At 39.4% G+C, this 21,418-nt stretch overlaps 1 protein-coding gene across 4 annotated transcripts in view; it reads left to right on the top strand.

Annotated features, from left to right (window-relative positions):
* Positions 1 to 21,418, top strand: part of NRG3 (neuregulin 3) — a 1,003,086-nt gene that overhangs the window by 951,101 nt on the left and 30,567 nt on the right. For all 4 annotated transcript variants that reach the window (XM_040623882.1, XM_040623881.1, XM_040623879.1 and 1 more), the window contains exon 5: positions 18,368 to 18,470. In XM_040623882.1, the coding sequence (XP_040479816.1) occupies positions 18,368 to 18,470 (103 nt within the window). The remainder of the gene's footprint in view (positions 1 to 18,367; positions 18,471 to 21,418) is intronic.

Raw genomic sequence — 21,418 nt, 5'->3', positions numbered from 1 at the left:
TCCCACACCTGTTCCATGAACAAGGCTAGGAATCTTAGTGACTTGACTTTATGGATTCATCCGTCCTTTATTTTATAAAACAGACTTATTTTTGAGGTACTTACCATTCATGACTTCCAAGATTTTAGTGAAATAAACGTGAATGGAGCAGATAAGGAAGCAAGACATGCTTGAACTTTGGAGCCAAACACAATTGGGTTGGTTTCTTGATTCTACCTTTCACCTTCTAGCTTCGTAACCTTGGGAAAGTCCCTTGTGCTCTCCAGACCTTCGAACATGGGCAGAAAAGCTAATTATGTGTTCCTCAGAGTCCCTGCCACAGGGTCATTAAACATAAAATAGAAGCTTCTATGTCCTTACTTTCCATCCCTAGTTTCCATTTCTCTTTTGAAACTTCTTTTACTACATTTTTAAACATGCATTGTCTCTTCTATTTGATTTTGTGCTCCTTGTGGGCCAAGACTACATGTTCGGTTTTTGGGTTTTTTGTTTTTTTGGGGTTTTTTTTCTTTTAATGAAAGACTTTCTTGGTTTACGTTTCTACTTTTGCTTCCTTTCGGTTCACACGGGAATCCTGTTCGGTAGGCTTTTGGGTGTCGGAGAGAAGATGCATGGTTTCCCCTTCAGCTTCCTGGAGAGTAGGGAAAGAGAAGATGAGGGATAGAGCAGAGCATACGTGACTGTTACTTGTAAATTGTTGCATTTGAACCTCAGTTTCCTTATCTCTGAAATGAAGATAAAAATGATTGTATTTTATCCTGCCTGCAGGTTCATAGCTGGACATTTGCCTCCATCTGTTTACGGTCTTAGCTCCTGCTCCATCCACGGGCAGCACCCCAGGGCTATCCCCAAATCCCCTGCATTCCAGGATCCACCTCCTGCCCTCCGTTCCTCCACCTGTCCCGCCACCATTCCCACTCTGTGGCCGCTGTCTTGTTTTCCCTCTATATAGTGGCCGTTTGGAACTGATGAGTTAGGAGGACAGCCTGCTTGCTTTGTAATCCCGACTTCACCCCTACAAAATACATTTCATATTCCCCCTCCCGTCCATGGAGAATAGTCCTGGAGTCAGTTTTGCACTATTTCCACCCCTATCTCCAGATTAAGTTCCCACGCTCATGTTTCCTGTTCCAGAAGGACCAGCTTTTCTGGAAAGGAGTATATATATTATTCAATTCCACCTTAATGATGTAAGCAATTAAATATGTTTAATAGAATATGAATTGGACACTTAGTTTTGATAGCCTCCGAGAAATGATTTCAGATACTTCCTTGTGCCGTGACAATAGCTTGAGTTGAAATACCTAAGTTTTCTATCTTCTATATGACTTTATCTCATAAGTGCCTCTGGCAACAGCAATGAAAATAGGATTCTTTTTCTATTTGTGTAAAAAATGCCATTGGATTGTTGATAGGGATTACAGCAAATCTGTAGATTGCTTTGGGTAGTGTGGACTACTCATCTTGCTGATGTCACTCTGCCCATAGCTCTGAAACACCACACTGTTTCATATTTATTTTTATATGTCCATCTCACCTGCTAGATTAAAGGATTTGTGGGATTCTACCTTGCTTATCTTTATAGCCAAAGTATAAACCTAGAGCAGTGTCTGACGTGGGGTGCAGGAGAAAATCCAATAAACATAGACGGTAACTTTCTTTCAATCTTCAATTTTAATCCTGTTTAGAAATGATGTTTTTCTGAGTTATTTAAATGGGTAATGGTCACTCTATTAGATGAATCTAAGCAGCACATTTTTTTTTGCTTTAGAAAAGCAAAGTTTCGATATTTTAAAAATGTTTACAATTTCTTAGCATGACACATGATCCTTTTAGAACATTGATTTGAATAGCTTGTGTCTAAAATAGTGTATTAATAGAAAATGTAAACTATAGTAAGGCCACCAGATCATGAAACAACTACCATTAGAAAGATAGTTTGTTACAGTTTTCAAGAAGTGGGTGCACACCATGCCATGGGAAGCCCCTCGGGAGAGGCTCCCGGAGGAGAAGGAGAAACTGTGGGGAAGAGCATTTTACGGTGGTCTTACAGGAAGCAATGCATGAAACAGTATAAGCAGGCCTAGAATTGGCTAGTTTGAATAAGTTTAGCAGACTCTGGGTAAAGAAGCTGTCCCTATTTGTCCCTGGCCCTGGGGTGATGAGGGCCCGTGGACAGTGGTCCAAAGTGTGAGAGCCCAATAAAGGAAGTGGTTGGGGGTGTGAACTCTTGATTGGTTAGTTTGTATTTGGAGATCATGTTCATGAATTAGTTGCTTACTATCTCCAGAAATGGACTAACCCTAGGAGGAGACTCCCTCAGGATCAGCAAGGTTCAGATGTTAAAGCACCAGAAGGAGAAGAAAAGACATGGTTATTACAATGTCTGATGCTAAACATGAATGGGCATGTGGGCGAGACAGCAGTCCGCAGCTAGCTTAGGACACGCACTGTTGTAAGACAAGAACAGCTCCTAACGGTGTGGCTGTAGGACATAGAATAACCCTAAATGCACTACATACTGTTATTGAAGATTATATGCACACACATCACAGAGACTTGAGAATTCTCTAGAGACCTCAAAGTTGTATTTAATTCAGCTATAATCAGATGCTTAAATCACTTCTATGGGTCATGTGTGGTTTATCTTGCGTCTGGGCACATCTTTCAGAGATTCTTCGCTTGTACTAATTCTTAAAGTGGCAAGTATCCTCTGTTGCCTCCACCTCGATGAAACCATCATTGTTCTTATCTTTGGTACCAACCCTGTCATCTTCTTGGATCCTGTAGCTCACACCTTGCTGAGTGCACTTGTCACCAAACCCCTGTTGGTATAACTACAGAGCTGGAAACAAATTTCCTTCATTGTGGGATGGCCCCTTGTTTCTCTTACCTGGGAAGGAAAGATTCGCTAACTGCAGTGTAAGATTATCATGTATTAATAATTACCCCCTACTGCCCTTTGTTTAGGAAAAAGAAATGAGACTTAAAACTCACATTTTGAAATGATGAAAAGATCACCTGACCCATGTCTTTCTGAGATCAGAGCCTATGAACATTTTAGCGCACCACAATTTCCGGTATTAAAGGCTAGAAATCGCAGTGGGTCTATAAAATCGGTCAGTGTTTTTTTTTCTATTGGTTTTTGTTTTTTTTTTTAAGAAGTACTTCTAAGGTCTATCTTAGAGACTTATTAATGTTAATACTTCATATTCCGCTCTGGGAACGTATCATTATGTTTTTTTGTTTTGGGTTTTTTTTTTTTTTTTTTTGATAGGCCTCATGAGTCAGGATTTCCCATTCATATCTGTGAATTAAAGACACCTGGGGGAATCCGCTGTCCCTGAATAAAGCGGTATGTTTGTCTGTTAGACCACTCCTTTCCTTGAGAAAACCGACGGGCCCTGTTTTGGTAGGTGAGGCTAATTGACAAGATTTGCATTGGGTCAAGAATTGGAGAGCTGTCAGACTGAGGAACCCCAAATATCAGAATGAGGAAAAACAGTATCTGCTAGAATCCCTGGTTATCCACAGGCATATACTTTCATTTCTTTAATCTGACTTTCCTTTCCTTCCTCATGGTCCTCTCTACACACCGTACAGTTGATCGATATGCTCTTTAAAGTGTAGTCACTACAAGTACACAAGGCAGTTCATTATAGTATTGATTGTAATTAGACAAAATTGGAAAAAGTATAAATGTCCATAGGACTTCACCGTAATACAGAATACCACACAGCCACTAAAAAGATGAGATAGACCTATGGGCACTAACATGGCAAAAATGCCCATGATTTTGACTTTATTGTAAGTTTTTTTTTGTTTTTGTTTTTTTAAGTGAAAGCATGAGTGGGGGGAGGGGCAGAGACTCTCAAGCAGACTGCGCTGAGTGCAGAGCCCGCCTGAGATCACGACCTGAGCTGAAACCAAGAGTGAGACACCCAACCAACTGACGCACTTAGGAGCCCCTATTGAAAGTTTTCAAAAGCAGGTTAACAAGTAATAATAGAGCCATCACTGCATGTAATGGCTTGATTGAATAACTGAGAAACAAAAGGTAGATATAAAAAAGAACACATAACATGACTCCACTCATATAAAGTCCAAAACCAAGTATAGCTGAACTTTGGTGTTAGGAATCAGGTTAGTGGTTATGTTATAGACCAGGCAGTTGGTGATTAAGAGGACGTATATGAGCTTCTTCTCAGGTACTTGTCATGTTCCCTTTCTTGATCTGGGTGTTTACCTAGGCAGGTTCATTTGTAAAATTTCCTCATACTGTAAATTTATGAATTATGCATTTTTAAAGATTTCTTTATTTATTTTAGAGACAGAGCGTGTGTGAGTGGGGGGAGGGGCAAGGGAGAGAGACAATCTCAAGCAGACTCCACACTGAGAACAGAGCCTGGCGAGGGGCTCGAGCTCATGACCCTGAGATCATGACCTGAACTGAAATCACCAATCTGATGCTTAACCCACTGAGCCACCCAGGCGCCCCAATTATGCATTTTTATATATGTGCTACATTTTGATATGAATTTTATTTTAAAGGACAGGCATTTGAATTTTGCAAAAATAAAAGACCAGGTCACTTAGCAACAGGGTCAGAAAGTAAAAGGACATTCTTCGAAGGAGTAAGAGCTGTGGCCAGTCAAGAGCGTGAGCAAGCTAGATTTCTAGGGTGCTAAAAACTGTGAGCAAATAGAGGAAGCCAAATGGTGATGGTAGGTTACCAAAGCAGGCAGTGGAGGGGCGGGGGCGGCAAAGTGTCCAAAGGGAAGGCTCAGCCAGGCTCTTTTATTTCCGGCCCTAGTGTGTATATATTTTTTCAATAAAATTTTCAGAAGCCAAATTTAAAATGAATTAAATCGAGAGCTCCTGGGTGACTCAGTGGGTTAAGCATCTGACTCTTGGTTTCAGCTCAGGTCATGATCTCAGGGTTGTGAGATCCAGCCCCACGTGGTGCTCTGCACTGGGTGTGGAGCCTGCGTAAGATTCTCTCTCTGGCGCCTGGGTGGCTCAGTCAGTGACCTGTCTGCCTTCTGCTCAGGTCATGGTCCCAGAGTCCTGGGATGGAGTCCCACACTGGGCTCCGTGCTCAGTGCGGAGTCTGCTTCTCCCTCTGCCTCTGCCCCTCTTCCCCTGCTCATGCTCTCTCTTTCCCTCTCTCTCAAGTAAATATATAAAATCTTTAAAGAAACAAACAAAAGATTCTCTCTCTTCCTCTGCCCTTTCTCCCCACTGCCACTCACACACATGCTCTCTCTCTCTAAAAAAATTTAAAAATAAAAAAGTAGTACAATAAAATGAATTAAATTGAATAGTATCAGCACAAATGTTGATAAAGGATCAAACATATTTATTATTTCATTATGTTAATTCAAGGAACTTCAGTATATCTCTGTTTCTGAAACCTACGAGTTTGACTACAATGATTGTTTTAGTCATCCTCTTTGTTCTTCCACACGAGGACTTGGAGAAATCACTTGTTTTCAGATGGTTTAAATGCTACCTCTCAAACCCAGCTTTCTCTGTGGATTTTGTCAGCAGTCTCTATCATGCTATATTAAAATCATAGCAACGACACCAATAATAACAATAATAATAGAAACCACATCCGTTTTATGAGTATTTTCAGTGAAGCAGGCACTGTGTTCAGTAAATACATAATACAAAGTATTTCCTCTAATTTTCCAGTAATCTAGTGAGGGAGGTATTATGATCACTGCCACTTTTTCACTTTAAAAACTGAGTCACAGATAGGTTCAATAAAATTGCCCAAATTCATATAGATAGTTAGGGAAGGAGCCTGGGAGCAGATCCCTGTTTTCTACCTCTTGACCGACACTGTCTGACGTAACCACTAGCTGCATGTGACCATCGAGCACTTGAAATGTGGCTGGCCTAAAAGGAGAGGAGCTGCAAGTATAAAATACACTCTGGATTTCAAAGACTTAGTGCCAAGATACATAATATCTTGTTAATATTTTTATAGAGATTCCATGTGGAAACGATACTGTTCTAGAGATGTTGGATGAAATCAAAGTTACTTTTGCCCGTTGTGTGTGCGTGTCTGTGTGTGTGCTGCTTTTCCGTGTCTTGGCTGCCCTGGATTTGCACCAGTACCAATCTAGAGGCCCACGGCTAGAAATTCAGATCTCCCACTCTGAGGGGGAGCTCAGTTGTAGGTGTGTTTGAAAAGATTCCCAGGGATTCCTACTGTAAGGCCAGAGTAGAAGACCACTGCCTCAAGTCCTCTGTGCTGTCTGATACCCAACCTGCCTCAGGACAGCCCCTGATGGGACAGTTTCAACATGGGCATGAGACGTGCCAAGGCCACAAAACAGTCAGCCTGAGCGGCTGTGCAAACGGCTGACTTTGTTGATTTCTTCCACTTACATCTTACCTGGCTGAGGAAGGTGGAGATCCATTAGACCAACTTGGGAGGGTTGGGTGTCACCTGGGGCCTGGATGTTCACCTGGGTGGCAAGCTCCAAGTGTTTAAGAGGATTAGACTTCCCACTCTATCAAAATAGGTCAAACACTTGAAGATTCCTATAAACCACTGGGTCAGATTCTCCCCATTGCCAAGGAAATAATTTTTTATCACTTTGAGTCACATGTCTTGCTGGTAGAATGTGACTTCACCAATGAACAGTGAATCCTAAGTGATAAAAACTGGGGTTAAAGGTAAGGATTGGGGGACGGTTATTACAAGTTCAGGAAAAATGGAGTTCACAGACCTTCTAACAGAGAAGCCAGAAGCCAAAGACTGGTTTTACGTTAGCATTGAAAACTCACCAAGAGATTTATTTTGATGCAATTTTCTTTTTACTTATAATTTATTTGTGGGAGAAATAGCACTTGGAAAGCCACTGCATGTTAGAGATACCAATGAGAAGACCCAGGGCCTTTCATTTTTTTCAAAATGTGTTTTATAGCATTCACTTATCTATAGTCAGCCAGAACTGACTGTTTGGGAAAGGAGGGAGAGAGATAAGGGATTATTACAGGGAAGGTTTATTTGGTGGAGAGCACGGGGGAAGAAAAGGAAATTACAGGTTGAGAATAAATGTGTTTATGAATTTAAACTGTTATTTTCCCTTAAATATCAAATTTTATGGATAATGCACTTCTAAAAGCATTTTGCATGGGAATAAGATAAAATATAATTTTGAATATCAACATTTTGTTATAAAGTAATTCTTTTACTTTTTCAAAGTATTTTAAAAGGTGCCCTTCCACAGTGGACTGCACAGAGCAAGTGAATAAATCTTTCGGGTAAAAGGACCTCCCTCCAAGAAGGCATAGCCTCTCTTTTATTACCCCACCAGACAAAAAGCCCAACAGGTAAAATGCTATTAGACATCCAGCCCAGAAGCTATTGACTTCAACAAAGGTCTGCTGAGTGCCCACCCTTGTGCGGGGCAAGCATGAGCCAGGGACAGGGATCCAAGAATGAAGATGGTATTCCTGCCCTTGAGGGGCTCACAGTCCGTGCTCTAAGGAAACAGATACATGAATTTCTGGTACAAGACAGTCAGTTATGGAAAAGATACAATAGGGATGTAGGAGGGAATTCTGGAGAATTTTCAGACCTAATAGTATGTATTCTGAGTTTCTATGGATCAATGGGTGTATTAGTTTGCTAGGGCCACCCACGGTAAAGTGCCACCAACTGGCAGTTTAACAACAGAAATGGTATCGTCTCACAGTTCTGCAGGCTAGAAGTGTCCATCAAGTTAGCAGGGTTGGTTCCTTCTGAAGACGTCGGGAGGGATGCGGGAGAATGTGTGCCTTGCTTCTCTCGTAGCTTGCAGCAGTTTTCTGGCAGTCTTTGGCCTTCTTTGATCTCCCCGTGAGTACCCATTTCATTCCCCTTCAGGACCCCGTTTACCTTAATGCAATCATGCTTTTCCCTTCAGTAGTGTAGTCATCAGCTTTTAAGTCTTTATTCATTTTTGTCTTCAAGTTAAAAAAGCACAAATCTCACTTTCCAACATTCTAAAAATTCTTCCCTTTCCTGATTAAGGTTCATTTGCCGTTCCTTGTAAGCCCCTAATATTTTAATCTTTGTTCAGCATTTGTTGATTTTTAAGAATAAAATTCAGGAAGCCCTCTTGTTTCAAGAATAATTAATACTGGAATAAATCCATTTAAGCTTAATCCAGTTAAAATAGGGACCAAAAAAGTCATAGGCCTACAATCAGGGAGGGCCTGACCTACCCAGATTATGAGGTTGACTTGATGAATAGAAATAAATACTAGAATTAGGCAAGGACTAAGCTCATAAATGGTGGGATCATTAGTGAATGTTGTTGTATGGTGGTGACTTCTGCTCGTCTATGCAGGCTCTTAGCCACAGGGCCTCCGATAATGAATAGTTAGATAAGAAGGAGCCGTAGTGGTATTGTTATACGTGCTTTTAGAACGAACTATCAGAGCGATCATGCTTGCATTTGACACCTAGTCGTGGCACCACATAGCGTCTGATTTGCATGTGTTGAATATGACGTGCTCTTGTATATGACTGACGGGTGTTTGTGTGTCTCTGTGTCTGTGTGTGTCTGTCCATGTTTAAGCCTCACATTATTGGGTGTCCACACTTTTAGGGAAATCATGCTTAAGTTTGGTGTCTTACAGACTTAACTTAAACTGGTGATACAAAGAAAAATTTCCTAAGAGGCAGTGGAATCCTAGGGCCCCCTCTCAGAAGGGGACATGGAGCCACCTTTTAGAACATTTTCCATTCCCTAACATATACAGAGATAGTTCATCGAGGTCATCCACTCCTCTCTCCTCCATATAGAGCCCTCCAAAGGGAAATGGTAGAAGAAAGCTGCAGCTGTGATTTTCTTGTGGTATCATTCTTTTTCTATGTAGTAGAACTCAATAAGTTTTTTGTGAAGGGATTTCTAGAATGCTAAAGACTGTTCCAATTTCCGAAAGCATTCTAGCAAGCAGTTTTGCACACCGGGACCTCAACTGTGAGCTGTCTAGTTTAGCAGACAGTGCTGTAGCCTACAAGTTTTCCAAGGATTCTTTGTCTCTGGGAACAAAGAGCACACTTTTCTTCTCAAAGGGTATATGTGAGGGAGACCGTGAACGACAGCCCAGGCCCCAAGGACGATTGCTTGCATTACATCCTCTAAAACATCTGGGTAGGAAATTCAGCAACACTAGCTGAAAAATTCAGTCACCAAGAGTAAGAGTATAAGGCACCATGCGTAAAGAAAATGACATAAAAGTAAATTCCTTCAGTACAGGTCCCAGGGCGCAGGGCACAGGCAGTGGGGACCAGAGACAGCAAGTCACTGACTGCCTATAGATAAGGCCAGCTTTCCATAAGAGAAGTGGAGTATTTGAAAGACGTACTTTTAACGTGAACACTGGCTTTAGAAAAAAAGCGGGGGGAGACAGGGAAGGAAGGAAACCAGCATTTTGTGCATCAATCATATGCCATCTCTTCTCCTAGACACTTTATCTGTGCTCGCCTACTGAATCCCTAAACAAATATGGGAGGTATGTAATGTTTTCCCCATTTTATTTGTAAAGACAGTGGATGGGAGAGGATAAAGACAGCTGGTGTCTTGTAACTGGTGTCTACATCCAGGCCTACCCCCAGCCAACCATACTGTCCCCTGAATGAGATGGGCTCCCACTGATCTTTCCAGAGTCTCAGGCCAGGCTGCTTGCCAGAAGGATTTTTTCCACTGGGCCAATGTCAGTTTCTGAAACTTCACCAAAACGTTACTTTCCCTAGTTTCAAAACCTTTATAGCCTGAAATAATGATCCTATAGAAAGAGAAGACTGAGTTCTGTGCCTTAGAGAAAAGGAAAAGGAATAGGGTTGGGAGTGGGGAGAACAAGGGTAACACCCTTTACCAATTGTTATTTAACCAAAGGTTGGTTCAGCCCTTCAAAATGACTTTATAATCTGGGTTTTTAAAAATGGAGTGCAGCAATGTTGACATCCCATAGAATAATAATAACAGGTACCATGTATTAGAAGCACATTAAACTGCCAATTATTGCCAGTTATGGCACCCACCCATGACAATTTTATATAGTTCAGCCTAATATTGAGTGAGCACTCAAAGTTAGGTATGGCAACACCCTGTATGTTTTAACTCATTCAATCCTCACAGTGTCTCGGTAACGAAGTTAGGGGTAGCCTCAAGTTACAAGGATGGCATTCACTGCTTTCTGGAATTAGGCTTTCTGGAATTAGGCTAGAATTCCAGCTTCTGCATCCAGGCTGAAGTGGTGAAGACAGGGCAGGTTTGGAGAAGGTGCATTTGCCTTACAGTACATGAAAGATACATGGCAGAGGCCCCAGAGGGTTATGAGGCTACCTTCGTGATTCTACCAGAAGAGCTCATGCAGTTGCTCAGTGACCTCTATGTCCCTAAATTAAAGGATGTCATCTTAATGGCCCCTCAGAAGCATCCAATAGCCTGAACTTTTAGAAAAACCCTTTATATTTTCTTCCATGTTACTATCATGTTTAATTACTGTGGTTATTTGGAGGACATTCTTTTTCCTTTTTTGCTTGGCCTGGCTAGCTGTTCTTTTCTCATCACCTCTGCAGGATCCTTCTCTGCCCTCCCATGAAATTTTGGAGTCCCTCAAAGCTCTCTGTTAGACATTCTTCTCTTGTTATTCCATATTTTCTCCTGGGCCATCTTATCAAAACACTTGGCTGCAGATATATGCATAACCCGTAAACAGTAATGTCCAGAACCCTATCAGCTCCTCTTAGCCTCGATCTGCATATTTAAATGTCTACTTTACATCTCTACTTAGATATCTTCCAGGCTTTCAAAACTCCCCAAGTCCAAAACTGAGTTTCTTATCTCTCCTTCCGAGTTTGAACCGCCTCCAGAATCCACTTAGTTACGAACATCATAGTCTCGTCCCTTAACTATTTTCAGTACAAGTGCTTTTTACTTCTGTTCGCTCCTCTCTCCACCATGGTTGTTACTACTCTAGTACAAACACCCAGCATACCTTACCTGAGCTGATTTAATATCCTCCTAAAACGACCCTGCATTCATTTTATTCCTTCTAATCTTTCCTGCATATTGCATATAAAAGGAATGTAAATATGATCACATCACATTCCTCTCCTTTCAAATCCTTCAGTACCTTCCTGCTGTTGTGGTGCCATGTTCATTGTACGCCGCGTCCCCATTGCCTCTGTGTTGTTCTACTCAGCTGCGAAGAAAAATGACTTGCACAAAGGCCCTGTGGTAGTAGATAACTTCCCAATTCCTGAACATTCCATTTTATCTCCTACCCTAGGGCCTAGCTCGGCACAAGCTGTTTCCCTTTCCTGGACCACCCTCCCCATCCCCACTACTCTTACCTGATGGGCTTCTAATAGGATATCCGAGATCTCTGATCTCTGGCTTCTATGAATAGGTCAGTTTTCCATACTATATGCTTTTTTTGTAGCATTATCTACCTCCTTATTATAACATTTGTTACACTCAGTATTTCATAACATTGCCTTTATTCAGATAGGAAATTAAAGTTTATAAGGGTAAAGTAATATATCTATGGTTACTCATATTGAAAGTGGCTAAATTTAAAGTCAAAGCCAAAATTGCCAGACTCCCAACCCTTTGTTTCTTGTACCTCACCCATGCTAGCTCTTGTGTAACACTCTATGAATCAAAGGCATTGATAGTGCCATCGCTGTAACTACACCTGGGTCTATAAATTCACTCACAGTCTTGAGAGTTTTAATTTCACTCTTGATTTAAACTCAGAATTGATTTTGTGCATTTCCCCAGGCTATATTTGACTAGCTTCAAATAAGAACAAAAACAGTACATAGATTTTATGTGGAAATCATTCAGTTTAGTAGATAGTCTTATTTTTTTTTTGTTTTAATGGGTGTTATTATCCATCATTTTCATAATTCTTTTTGTTGGCAGAGGCAGGGTAGGGTAAATTATCATATGCAAGTCACGCTTATTCCATTATAGTCATCAACTCACAATAATTGAGATGAAATTCTCTATAGTTGGTACAACTACTTATTTGTTTCCAAGTTCAACTGGAAAATTTTATGAGCTTATTAATGTGGGGATAGAATGGATGACATTCTTTAAGATGGCAATATGCCCAAACAAGGTCTCGGTGACACATTTTTTATCCCTTTAATTTAAATTTTGCCAAATTAAAAATATCAACCACGGCGTGCCAGAGCCACACGATTGCCCATCTCCATTTATTCAGAAATTAGGCTTAATTTCTGTTTTCTGATACTTCAGTCTGAATAAAATGGAAATAGAGCCTAAGATGGGAGTGAAGAGGGGATAATTCTTCTAAATCACTATTTCCTAGTATACTTCTGCAGGAAAAAGGACTACAAAATATATAGTTACATTTAAAGAGAAGGTACAGTGCATGGTCTCGGAAAGGAAAGGAGAGGAAAGGAAAGGAAAGGAAAGGAAAGGAAAGGAAAGGAAAGGAAAGGAAGAAGGAAGGAAGGAAGGAGAAGAAGAAGAAGAAGAAAAAGAAAGAAAGAAAGAAAGAAAGAAAGAAAGAAAGAAAGAAAGAAAGAAAGAAAGAAATCGGGCTCTGTGCATATAGGTTTTCATCCAGGTGTGTTGTGTCTGGTATCTATTTGCCTAATTAAAAGATGAATTACTGCAACTGACTTTGCTGTTGGAGGAACATCACAAGTCGTGGACTCATTTCAGCTGGCTCTGGAAGCTTCTGGGTCATATTGAAAGAACCCCAGAAAGTCATGGTATGGGGAATTCTGTGTCCATGAGCCAACCTTCAGCCTAGTTTTCTGGCTATGAATTGGCAGCAGCACCAAGTGAGGTTAGGCCAGAACATAAAACCAGGCAGTGTACCAGTGTAGGGAGGGAGAGTGTTGAGAACAATACTCAAATCCAACACACAGAGTGTCTTCTTGGAGCTTGACCAGGCAACCTGAAAACCACCCAAAAAAGCCAGGGGCTGGCAAGTAGATGGTATGGAAAAGAAAATGAACTGTAAGAGTATCTACCTGTCTGGAGATCATGCCACAGTGTCTTCTGAGGCCTGGGAACACACGGCTTCACCATTTTTCCTTATGACACTTTGCCCTTTGAAAAGGACTTTGTGAGTACAGCGTCACAGTGAGAAGGCCAGGTTTGGATGGGAAAGCCCCACTGAGAGGAGCCAGGTCTCGATCTCAGGAATGGGTAGGGTCAGTTGCAGGTGGTCGCTCAGGGAAGGAGGATTTGTGGGAAGCCAGGGAGGACATAGTGTGGATAAAAGGGAAGTAATAAACCTGAAGAACACCCCCAGGTGAGACTTCCTGCATCGTACACAGCTTAAAGCAGAAAATCTCTCCAAAGACAGAAATCCCAACTTATTCCCTAGGCAATAAGTCTTGCACTGTCAACTATGGATGAAGCAATACACTAGGTGATGGGGAAATAGTAGTGAATCAAATAAATAGATCAACTAAAACATGGTCCCTTGCACCAATGAAGCTTACAGTGCAGTGCAAGAGTTTCTTGAGATAATGACAATTAATTTGAGACCAGAAAGGTGAGTAGACATTTAAAGGACAAATATAAGAATAAGATTCAGGAAAGAGAATGAGAAGAGTATGTATTGAGACTCTAAAGAGTTGAATGTTAGAAATGGTGGAAGAAAAAGACACTGGTTAGTATGGGTGGACAATGTTGTATCAAGCATGTTTTTTTTTTTTTATATTGTCTGTATTTCTATATTCCCTGTATTCTTTTGTCCCCCGGGATTAATATTTTGCTACTATACTTACAACTATATTTGCTACATAAAATAAAGCCCTTATTTGAAATTTATCATTTGATACATTTTGACATAAGTATTCATCATGAGAACATCATCACATTTGAGACAATGAGCACATCTAGTACTCTCCAAAGGCTCCTCATGCCACTTTGTGGTCTCTTTCCTCCACTCCTTCCTACTTCTGACCCCAGTTCTCCACTCATGCTTTCTGCTACTATGGATTAGTTTCCATTTTCTAGGATTTTTTTTTAACATTTTATTTATTTGAGAGAGAGAAAGACAAAGACAGCAACAGAGATAGTGAGAGAGAGCATTAGTGGGGAGGAGAGGGAGAAGCAGGTTCCCCGCTGAGCCCGATGTGGGTCTTGATCCCAGGACCCTGGGATCATGAGTGGAAGGCAGACTGTTAACCAACTGAGCCACTCAGGCGCCCCTCCATTTTCCAGGATTTTATATACCTGGAATAACAACAGATACTTTTCTCTTGTCCGACTTAGTGCACTCAACCTAGTTATTCTGAGATTCATGTGTAGAATTGCTTATATCACTAATTCATTCGTTTTTTTTTGCTAAGCGAGATTCCACTATATGGCTGTACCACAATTTGTTTATTCATTTACCTGCTAATGGGCTTTTGGATTGTTCCAGGTGTTTTTGTTTTTTGTTTTTTTGCTATTGCTAGTAAAGCTGCTGTGAATATTTATGTGCATAATGAATATACGCTTGCCTTAGTCTTGGGTAAATACTTAGGAATGGAATGGCTGTGTCATAAGGTAGGTATGTACTCAACTTTCTATGAAACTATTTTTCAGGTGGTTATACCATTTTTCATTGCTACCAGAAGTACATGAGAATACAGCCGTTAACATTAGTGATTCTAAGAGTGATGCCATGTATCCCATCATAGTTTAATTTTCAGCTCTACAGTTGCTAATGATGTTGAGCATCTTTTTATGTGTTTACCATCGATATATCTTTGAAGAAGTGTCCATTCAGATATTTTGCCCATTTTTTAACTGGGTTGTTTGTCTTTCCTATTAATAATAAGAGATCCTTATATATTATATTATAGACACAGTCTGCTGTTGAGTACGTATCTTGCAGATATTTTTCCTAGAATGGGCCCTGGTTGTTTTTTTCCTTTTTCATTTTTTCATTTTCATAATGGTCTTGAAGATCAAACATTGCTAATTTGGACGAAGTTCATTTTATTGTTTTAGAAAATTTCATAGCTTGTATCTTTTGTGTTACAGTTAAGAAATCTTTGTCAATCCCATGATTACTAAGATTTCCTTCTACATTTTCTTCTCATAGTTTCATAGCATGAAATACTGTATTAAGGTCTATTATTCCTCATGAACTTATATTTGAATAAGGTATGAAGTTAGGGTCGGGGTTCATTTTAGTAGATATGTCTATACTATTGCAACAATGTGATTTTTTTTTAACTATCCTTTCCCCATTTAATGCCTTGGCATCTGTATCAAAAATGAACTGGCCACATATGTTTGCATATATTTCTGGACTCTTTTGTTTGTTCCATTGATTTTTCTGTCTATAAATAGGCCAATACCATCTTGCCTTGATTACTATAGTTTTATTATAACTCGTGGAATAAAGTAGTTTGACTACTTTACTTTTGTTCTCTTGGTTATGAAAAAGTTGTTTTGCTACTGTAGATCTCTTCTATTTCCATATTACGTTTAGAATCATCTTGTTGATTTCTTTTTTTTTTTTTAAGATTTTATTTATTTATTCGACAGAGATAGAGACAGTCAGCGAGAGAGGGAACACAAGCAGGGGGAGTGGGAGAGGAAGAAGCAGGCTCATAGCAGAGGAGCCTGACGTGGGGCTCGATCCCATAACACCAGGATCACGCCCTGAGCCGAAGGCAGACGCTTAACCGCTGTGCCACCCAGGCGCCCCATCTTGTTGATTTCTACAACAACAGCAAAATGCTTCCTGAGATTTTGAATAGAATTGCACTCAATCTATCCATCAAACTGGGGAGAAGTGTCATATTAATAATATTGAGTCTTTTAATTCATAAACGTGATATATCTCTCCATTGATTTAGGTCTTCTTTAAATTTTCTCAGTAATGTATGGTAGATTTCAGTGTGTAGACCTTGTGTATCTTTTGTCAAATTTACCTCTTTGTACTATATGTATTTTAATGCTTCTGTAAGTGATACTTTCATTTCAATTTCTGATTATTTGTGGCTACTAAATAGACATGCATTTAATTTTTGTATTGTCCATCCTGCAACTTTGTATCCTGAAAACTTGCTAAGCTTACTTACTAGTTACACTAGCTCTTTGTAGATTCCATCAGCTTTTCTGCATTGGTGATCATATAGTCTGAGAACAAAGATGATTTTCCATTAAAGATGACTTTAATTTCTGTTTTTGCCTTATTCCATTGACTAAACCTCGAGTACAATGTTAAATAGAAGTGGTAAAAGTAGATTTTTTTGCTGTATCCCTGATCTTAGGGGAAAAGCATCCTATCTTTTTTGATTAGGTATAGATTATTTATAGATACTTTTTATCAGGATGAGGAGGTTCCCTTCTATTCTTAGTTGTTGAGAGTCTTAATGAGGAATGAATGTTATATTTTGTTAAGTAATTTTTCCCTCTCATCTGATAATTAAATACTTTTTTCTTGACTATTAAAATTGTGAATTACATTGATTAATTTTAAAATATTAAACCAACCTTGTATTCCTTGTATAAAACCCATTTGGTCATGATGTATTACTCTTAACATCTTATTGGATTTGATTTTCTAAAATTTTGTTAAGAATTTTTGCGTGTCAATCAGGGACATATGTCAATATGCTATTCTCTTTTTATGTCTTTGTCTGGTTTTGGTATAAAGGTAATGCTGGTATCATAGAATGAGTTGTAATGTGTTCCCTTCCCTTCAATTTTAAGTGATGAGAAGACTCCAAGATGATAGATGACAATGGAATCCAAAGGAATTAGTCTTTGACAGAAATATAACACTTTCCCCCACTGAATCGTTCTCTAATTTTAGTGTGCATGCAGTATACCTGAAACTTTCTTTTAAATAAAGATTTTGATTTAGAAGGTCCAAAATGGATACCATACCATGTTGGCATTAATGACAACAAAAAATTCCCTCTATTCTTACATGGTTGATGCATGTTCTGAAGATTTTTACTCTATTTAGTGGTCCTCAAAGTGTATTTCACAGATCAGCAGCATCAGAATCACCTTAGAAACCTTGCAAGTTTTTTAAAAATGCAAATATTCTGTCCCCACTTCATACCTCCTAAGTCATTAACTCTAGAAGAGAAAGTAGGTGGCAATCTGTCCTTCAGTAGTTCTCAAGGTGACTCCAATGCACCTTAAAATTTGAGAATTTTGTATATTTTGCATTATAAGTAGAGATGATTTATACTATTCAGATTTCCTTTTCTTTATAACATATATGGGAGATCTGAAAGTGAGGGAGAGTAAGTCAGATGTTTGGTAGTATGGAGAAGGTATGGGTAACCATTAGAAAAATGGAGAAGCAAGCTGATGAGGTCGTCACTATTAGATGTCTACTTAAGTAATGCCATTGTCAACTTTTATTGATGCCCATTTTCCTGATTGTATAATCTTCTCTTCTAATTCTGAGCTGCTCAAGGTAAAGGTATGAAAAAGGCAGCTTCTTGGATTTGTATGCAGTTATTCTGCCAAATGGGTAAAAGGAGAGGAGAAGGAGATCAGTAGTTGAGGGTATTTCCAAGAGAGTGAATGACTGTAATCATGGATCATAGTCTCTCTGCTGTGTAAAGAAGGAAAATGAAGACAAGAGGATCATTAACAGATAGAAAGTTAGGAGATCTGTAGATAAAAAGGTCTTGATGAGCTGGAAGAACTGTTTCTAGAAACATATTTCAAAAATGAGCTGAGAGTGTAACTGGTAATGGCTAAAAAAGTGATATGCTTATTTTTGAATTCTTATTTTTTTGTGATAAGAAGCGATAAGATATAAAACCTTGGTAATAGAAGTTGAAATTACTGTGCCAGATCATTGGTATTGAGGAAGTCAAGAACGGGTGAATAAATATTCACATACATATTGAGGTTCTCTTTCGTTAGTAACGTCAATCATAGTAGTGGATGGATGAATGGGAGACAGACAGCCGAGGACCAAATCAGAAAATATAGTGGCTTCGGTATCACATAAAATAAATTGGAAGTCATCACTGGCACAGAAAAATTCTGGCGGACACATTTGTTTCTCTAGATTATTTTGGGCCCCACCATAATTTCAAAAACATATGTCCCAGTATGTGCTAAATTTATGGAATGTCGTTTGATAATAAGATTCGTAATTGTGATATCTATGTATAAGTGTGTTTTAACCATGCAAATACAAAAAATAACAACCAGCTAGCCTGCAGATGATTGCAAAGAAATTGAATCATAATAACTTCCTCGTCTTTTCCTATTCATGACAGGGACAAAAAAAGTTTGCTTTGAAAAGCTCCTACCAACTCAGAAGTACAAGGATGGAAATTGTGCCCTTCTAACATCCATTCTAATTCTGTTTTTCAAATTCACAGAGAGTGAAGAAGTTTATCAAAGGCAGGTGCTGTCAATTTCATGTATCATCTTTGGAATTGTCATCGTGGGCATGTTCTGTGCAGCATTCTACTTCAAAAGCAAGTAAGACCATCTCTCTCAAGTGTTAAAAGGTTACTTCTCAGAGAAAGCACTTTGTCTTTCTTTAACTTCACAGTCTGTGCTCCAGGCAGAGGGATCTTGTGCAAATGGGTCCATCAAACACCTATGAATGACTTAGAATCTTTTATAGACTGGGGGGAGTATATGCAGCATGTGCATGTGTGTGTGTGTGTGTGTGTGTGTGTGTGTGTGTGTGTGTGGTTTATCTTTGGTGCACCTAGTGATCATTCCTCTCTGTGATCATGAACACTCCATGTTCTTTGCAGTTTTTGATTACCTGCCAAAAGGAAAGGCTCAGTGTCTGCCTGTCACTAAGGGGTTAACACTTCTGAACAGAGGGGCCATTGGTGTATACCTAAGTATTATCAACAAATATCTAGACTTTTCTGGGAAACATATACTTTACCTTTTGTAGTATTGTCACCTGATACCCATAAAGGTTTCAGCCAAATATGAAATATGAACACTATAAGATCTACTTTGGTTCATTAGTTGGTAAGCATGTCTCGAATATACTTCCCTGCTAAGAAATTGAAACTTCTGGGGTACCTGGCTGCTCAGTCAGAAGAGCATGTGGCTCTTGATCTTAGGGTTGTGTGTTCAAGCCCAACGTTGGGTACAGAAATTACTTACATAAATAGATACACTAACTTCAAAAAAAAGAACCCAAAACTTCTGCTGATAAAGGCACTAATTTTGACTAATAAAGTATAATAAAATATACACATACCTATATATACATACAAATATATTTATTCCAAGTGAACTTTGATAAAGGTATTTTATTTATGGAAATTTATTTAAGTGTTGCAAGCCTTAAGAAGTTGGCACAGATTCTATTCTTACAGCTTGTGTGAAATGCAAGCCAATGTGTAATTGCTTTTCATTGGACCTATATTTGTCTACCCATTTGCTCTTCTAAAAATGGGTCCATTTCCAGATATAGTCCATGACACCTGTCTGCATGTTGTATATGTTGATCTTTAAAAAGAACAGCAATTATGATTTTAAAAAATAATGGAAACTTGGTATGAATCCATAATTAGTAACTATTGTTTTTTAATGAACTATTTCAGAATAGGTTTAGATTTTCAGAATTACTGTGAAAGTAGTACAGATAGATCTCATATAACCCAGACCCAGTTTCCCCTAATACTGATGTCTTATATTAGTATGTTGCATTTGTCACAATGAATGAATATTCATATTGTATTACTAACCGAAGTTCATATTTTCAGATATCCCTAGTGTTTACCTAATGCGCTTTGTTCCAGGCCCCCATCCAGGCCCCCATCTAGGGTACCACATCATATTTAATTGTCACGTATCCTAGGCAATTCTTGGCTGTGACAGTTATTAGTGTTCATTTTTGAGAACTTACTCTTTGTCAGGGAGACTGGGCTTCGCAGGTATTATCCCCCAATCCTCAAAACAATTGGAATTGTTCCTTATTGCTGCATTTTTCAAATAATAACGGAATTTAATTTTAAAATATTAATTTGTCAAAGCCACACAGATGGGGTCTTTGAATTTCCACAGTCCTTGTTGAAATTGCATGCTGGAAACGACTCTACCACATTGGCTCCCACGGTCCTCCCGCTAGATGATGGAAGGCGAAACTGTTTAGGGTGAATCAGGAATATCGTGCCTGGTACAGCCCATAGTGCTTGGTGCATCCTCTAGGGAGCTTATGTGGCGTATTTTCAGGATTTTACGTGCGTCACTCACACCTGCATTCAGATCACCAGGCAGCCACTTGCCTGTTATGTATTATTAGGCAAATTGCATCCAGTCCCTCAGCCTCAGTTTCCTTTTTGGTAAAATATGACCGAAAACAATATTTACCTTATAGAATTTGCTAGGGATTAATGGGATAACAGTGTAGCAAGCACAGCATGGTGTTCCAAAGAGTAAATAATGAAGGCTTGCTATGGTTAACACCTCCAGTTTTCCACCTGGAACTTGGAGGCTAACTACAGAGTGAAGTGCACGCACTGGAGCACGAGAGGGGTAATCACACGCCGCAGGGCGTTCGAAGGGTCTCCCCGCAAGTGCTGTGTACAGGAAAGAAATTGTGTATTTAACAATAAGCAAATTACCATCAAGTGGTGGTTAATCACTTATTTTTAGAGTATAATTTGTAGTTGTACCACATGTAAAGGAAAGACTGATTATGACAATCACAAGAATGGAGAGCAGCTGGATAACTCGAGGACCTCCATCTTCACGGCTGTCAGTCTCTCCCTCCCTAGGCAGCACGTGGGCTCTGAGATGAACACCTCCTCCTGGGGCTCAGTGAGGTGTCGGGGTTTAATGGAAACACTGTGCAACATCATTCATTATGGGGGACTCCAAGAACTGAGCCAGGGGAGGAACACTAATCAGGATGTTGTCTTTCTGCCTGTCCAGCTGGGACACATTTTTATTAAAAATCAAATAAATAAGAAAATGTGAGAATAATAAAGTAATAATAAAAATTGAAGCCTTTTCCAAGTGGAGTTACATTTCTCAGTAGAGACCTAGAGTTATTTCCTTCTAGCATAATTTCCAGGTAGGTCTTCCTTTATTTTTCTCTGCCTGAGAAGAGTGCTATACCTCACACGAAGCTTCTAATCTATATAGCTGAAAGCAATGCAAATTTTTATAGCACACTGGCACATGTGTCTTTCCACCCATTCCTGGAATTCTAATTCCCATCCCCAGATCTCAGGGATAATAGCGTAGGCAGACTCTACCTCGATTTTTCCTTACTTTCACACATAACATAAGGTTGTTAATATGTGTATCATTTGTTTGACTTCATCTTGGAAGTGCCAAGTCTTCTAGAATTCTCCGAACTCTCCATCATTGGTTTTTAAATAAATGTACTTAAGCTAGCATCCTATAGACTGGGATATATACCTCCTAGCCAGAGAAAATCGGGAGTTACC

This window comes from Ursus maritimus, unplaced genomic scaffold (assembly GCF_017311325.1).
Source record: "Ursus maritimus isolate PB19 unplaced genomic scaffold, ASM1731132v1 scaffold_7, whole genome shotgun sequence".
Lineage (NCBI taxonomy): Eukaryota > Metazoa > Chordata > Mammalia > Carnivora > Ursidae > Ursus > Ursus maritimus.
This window is presented reverse-complemented; position numbering and strand designations above follow the sequence as displayed.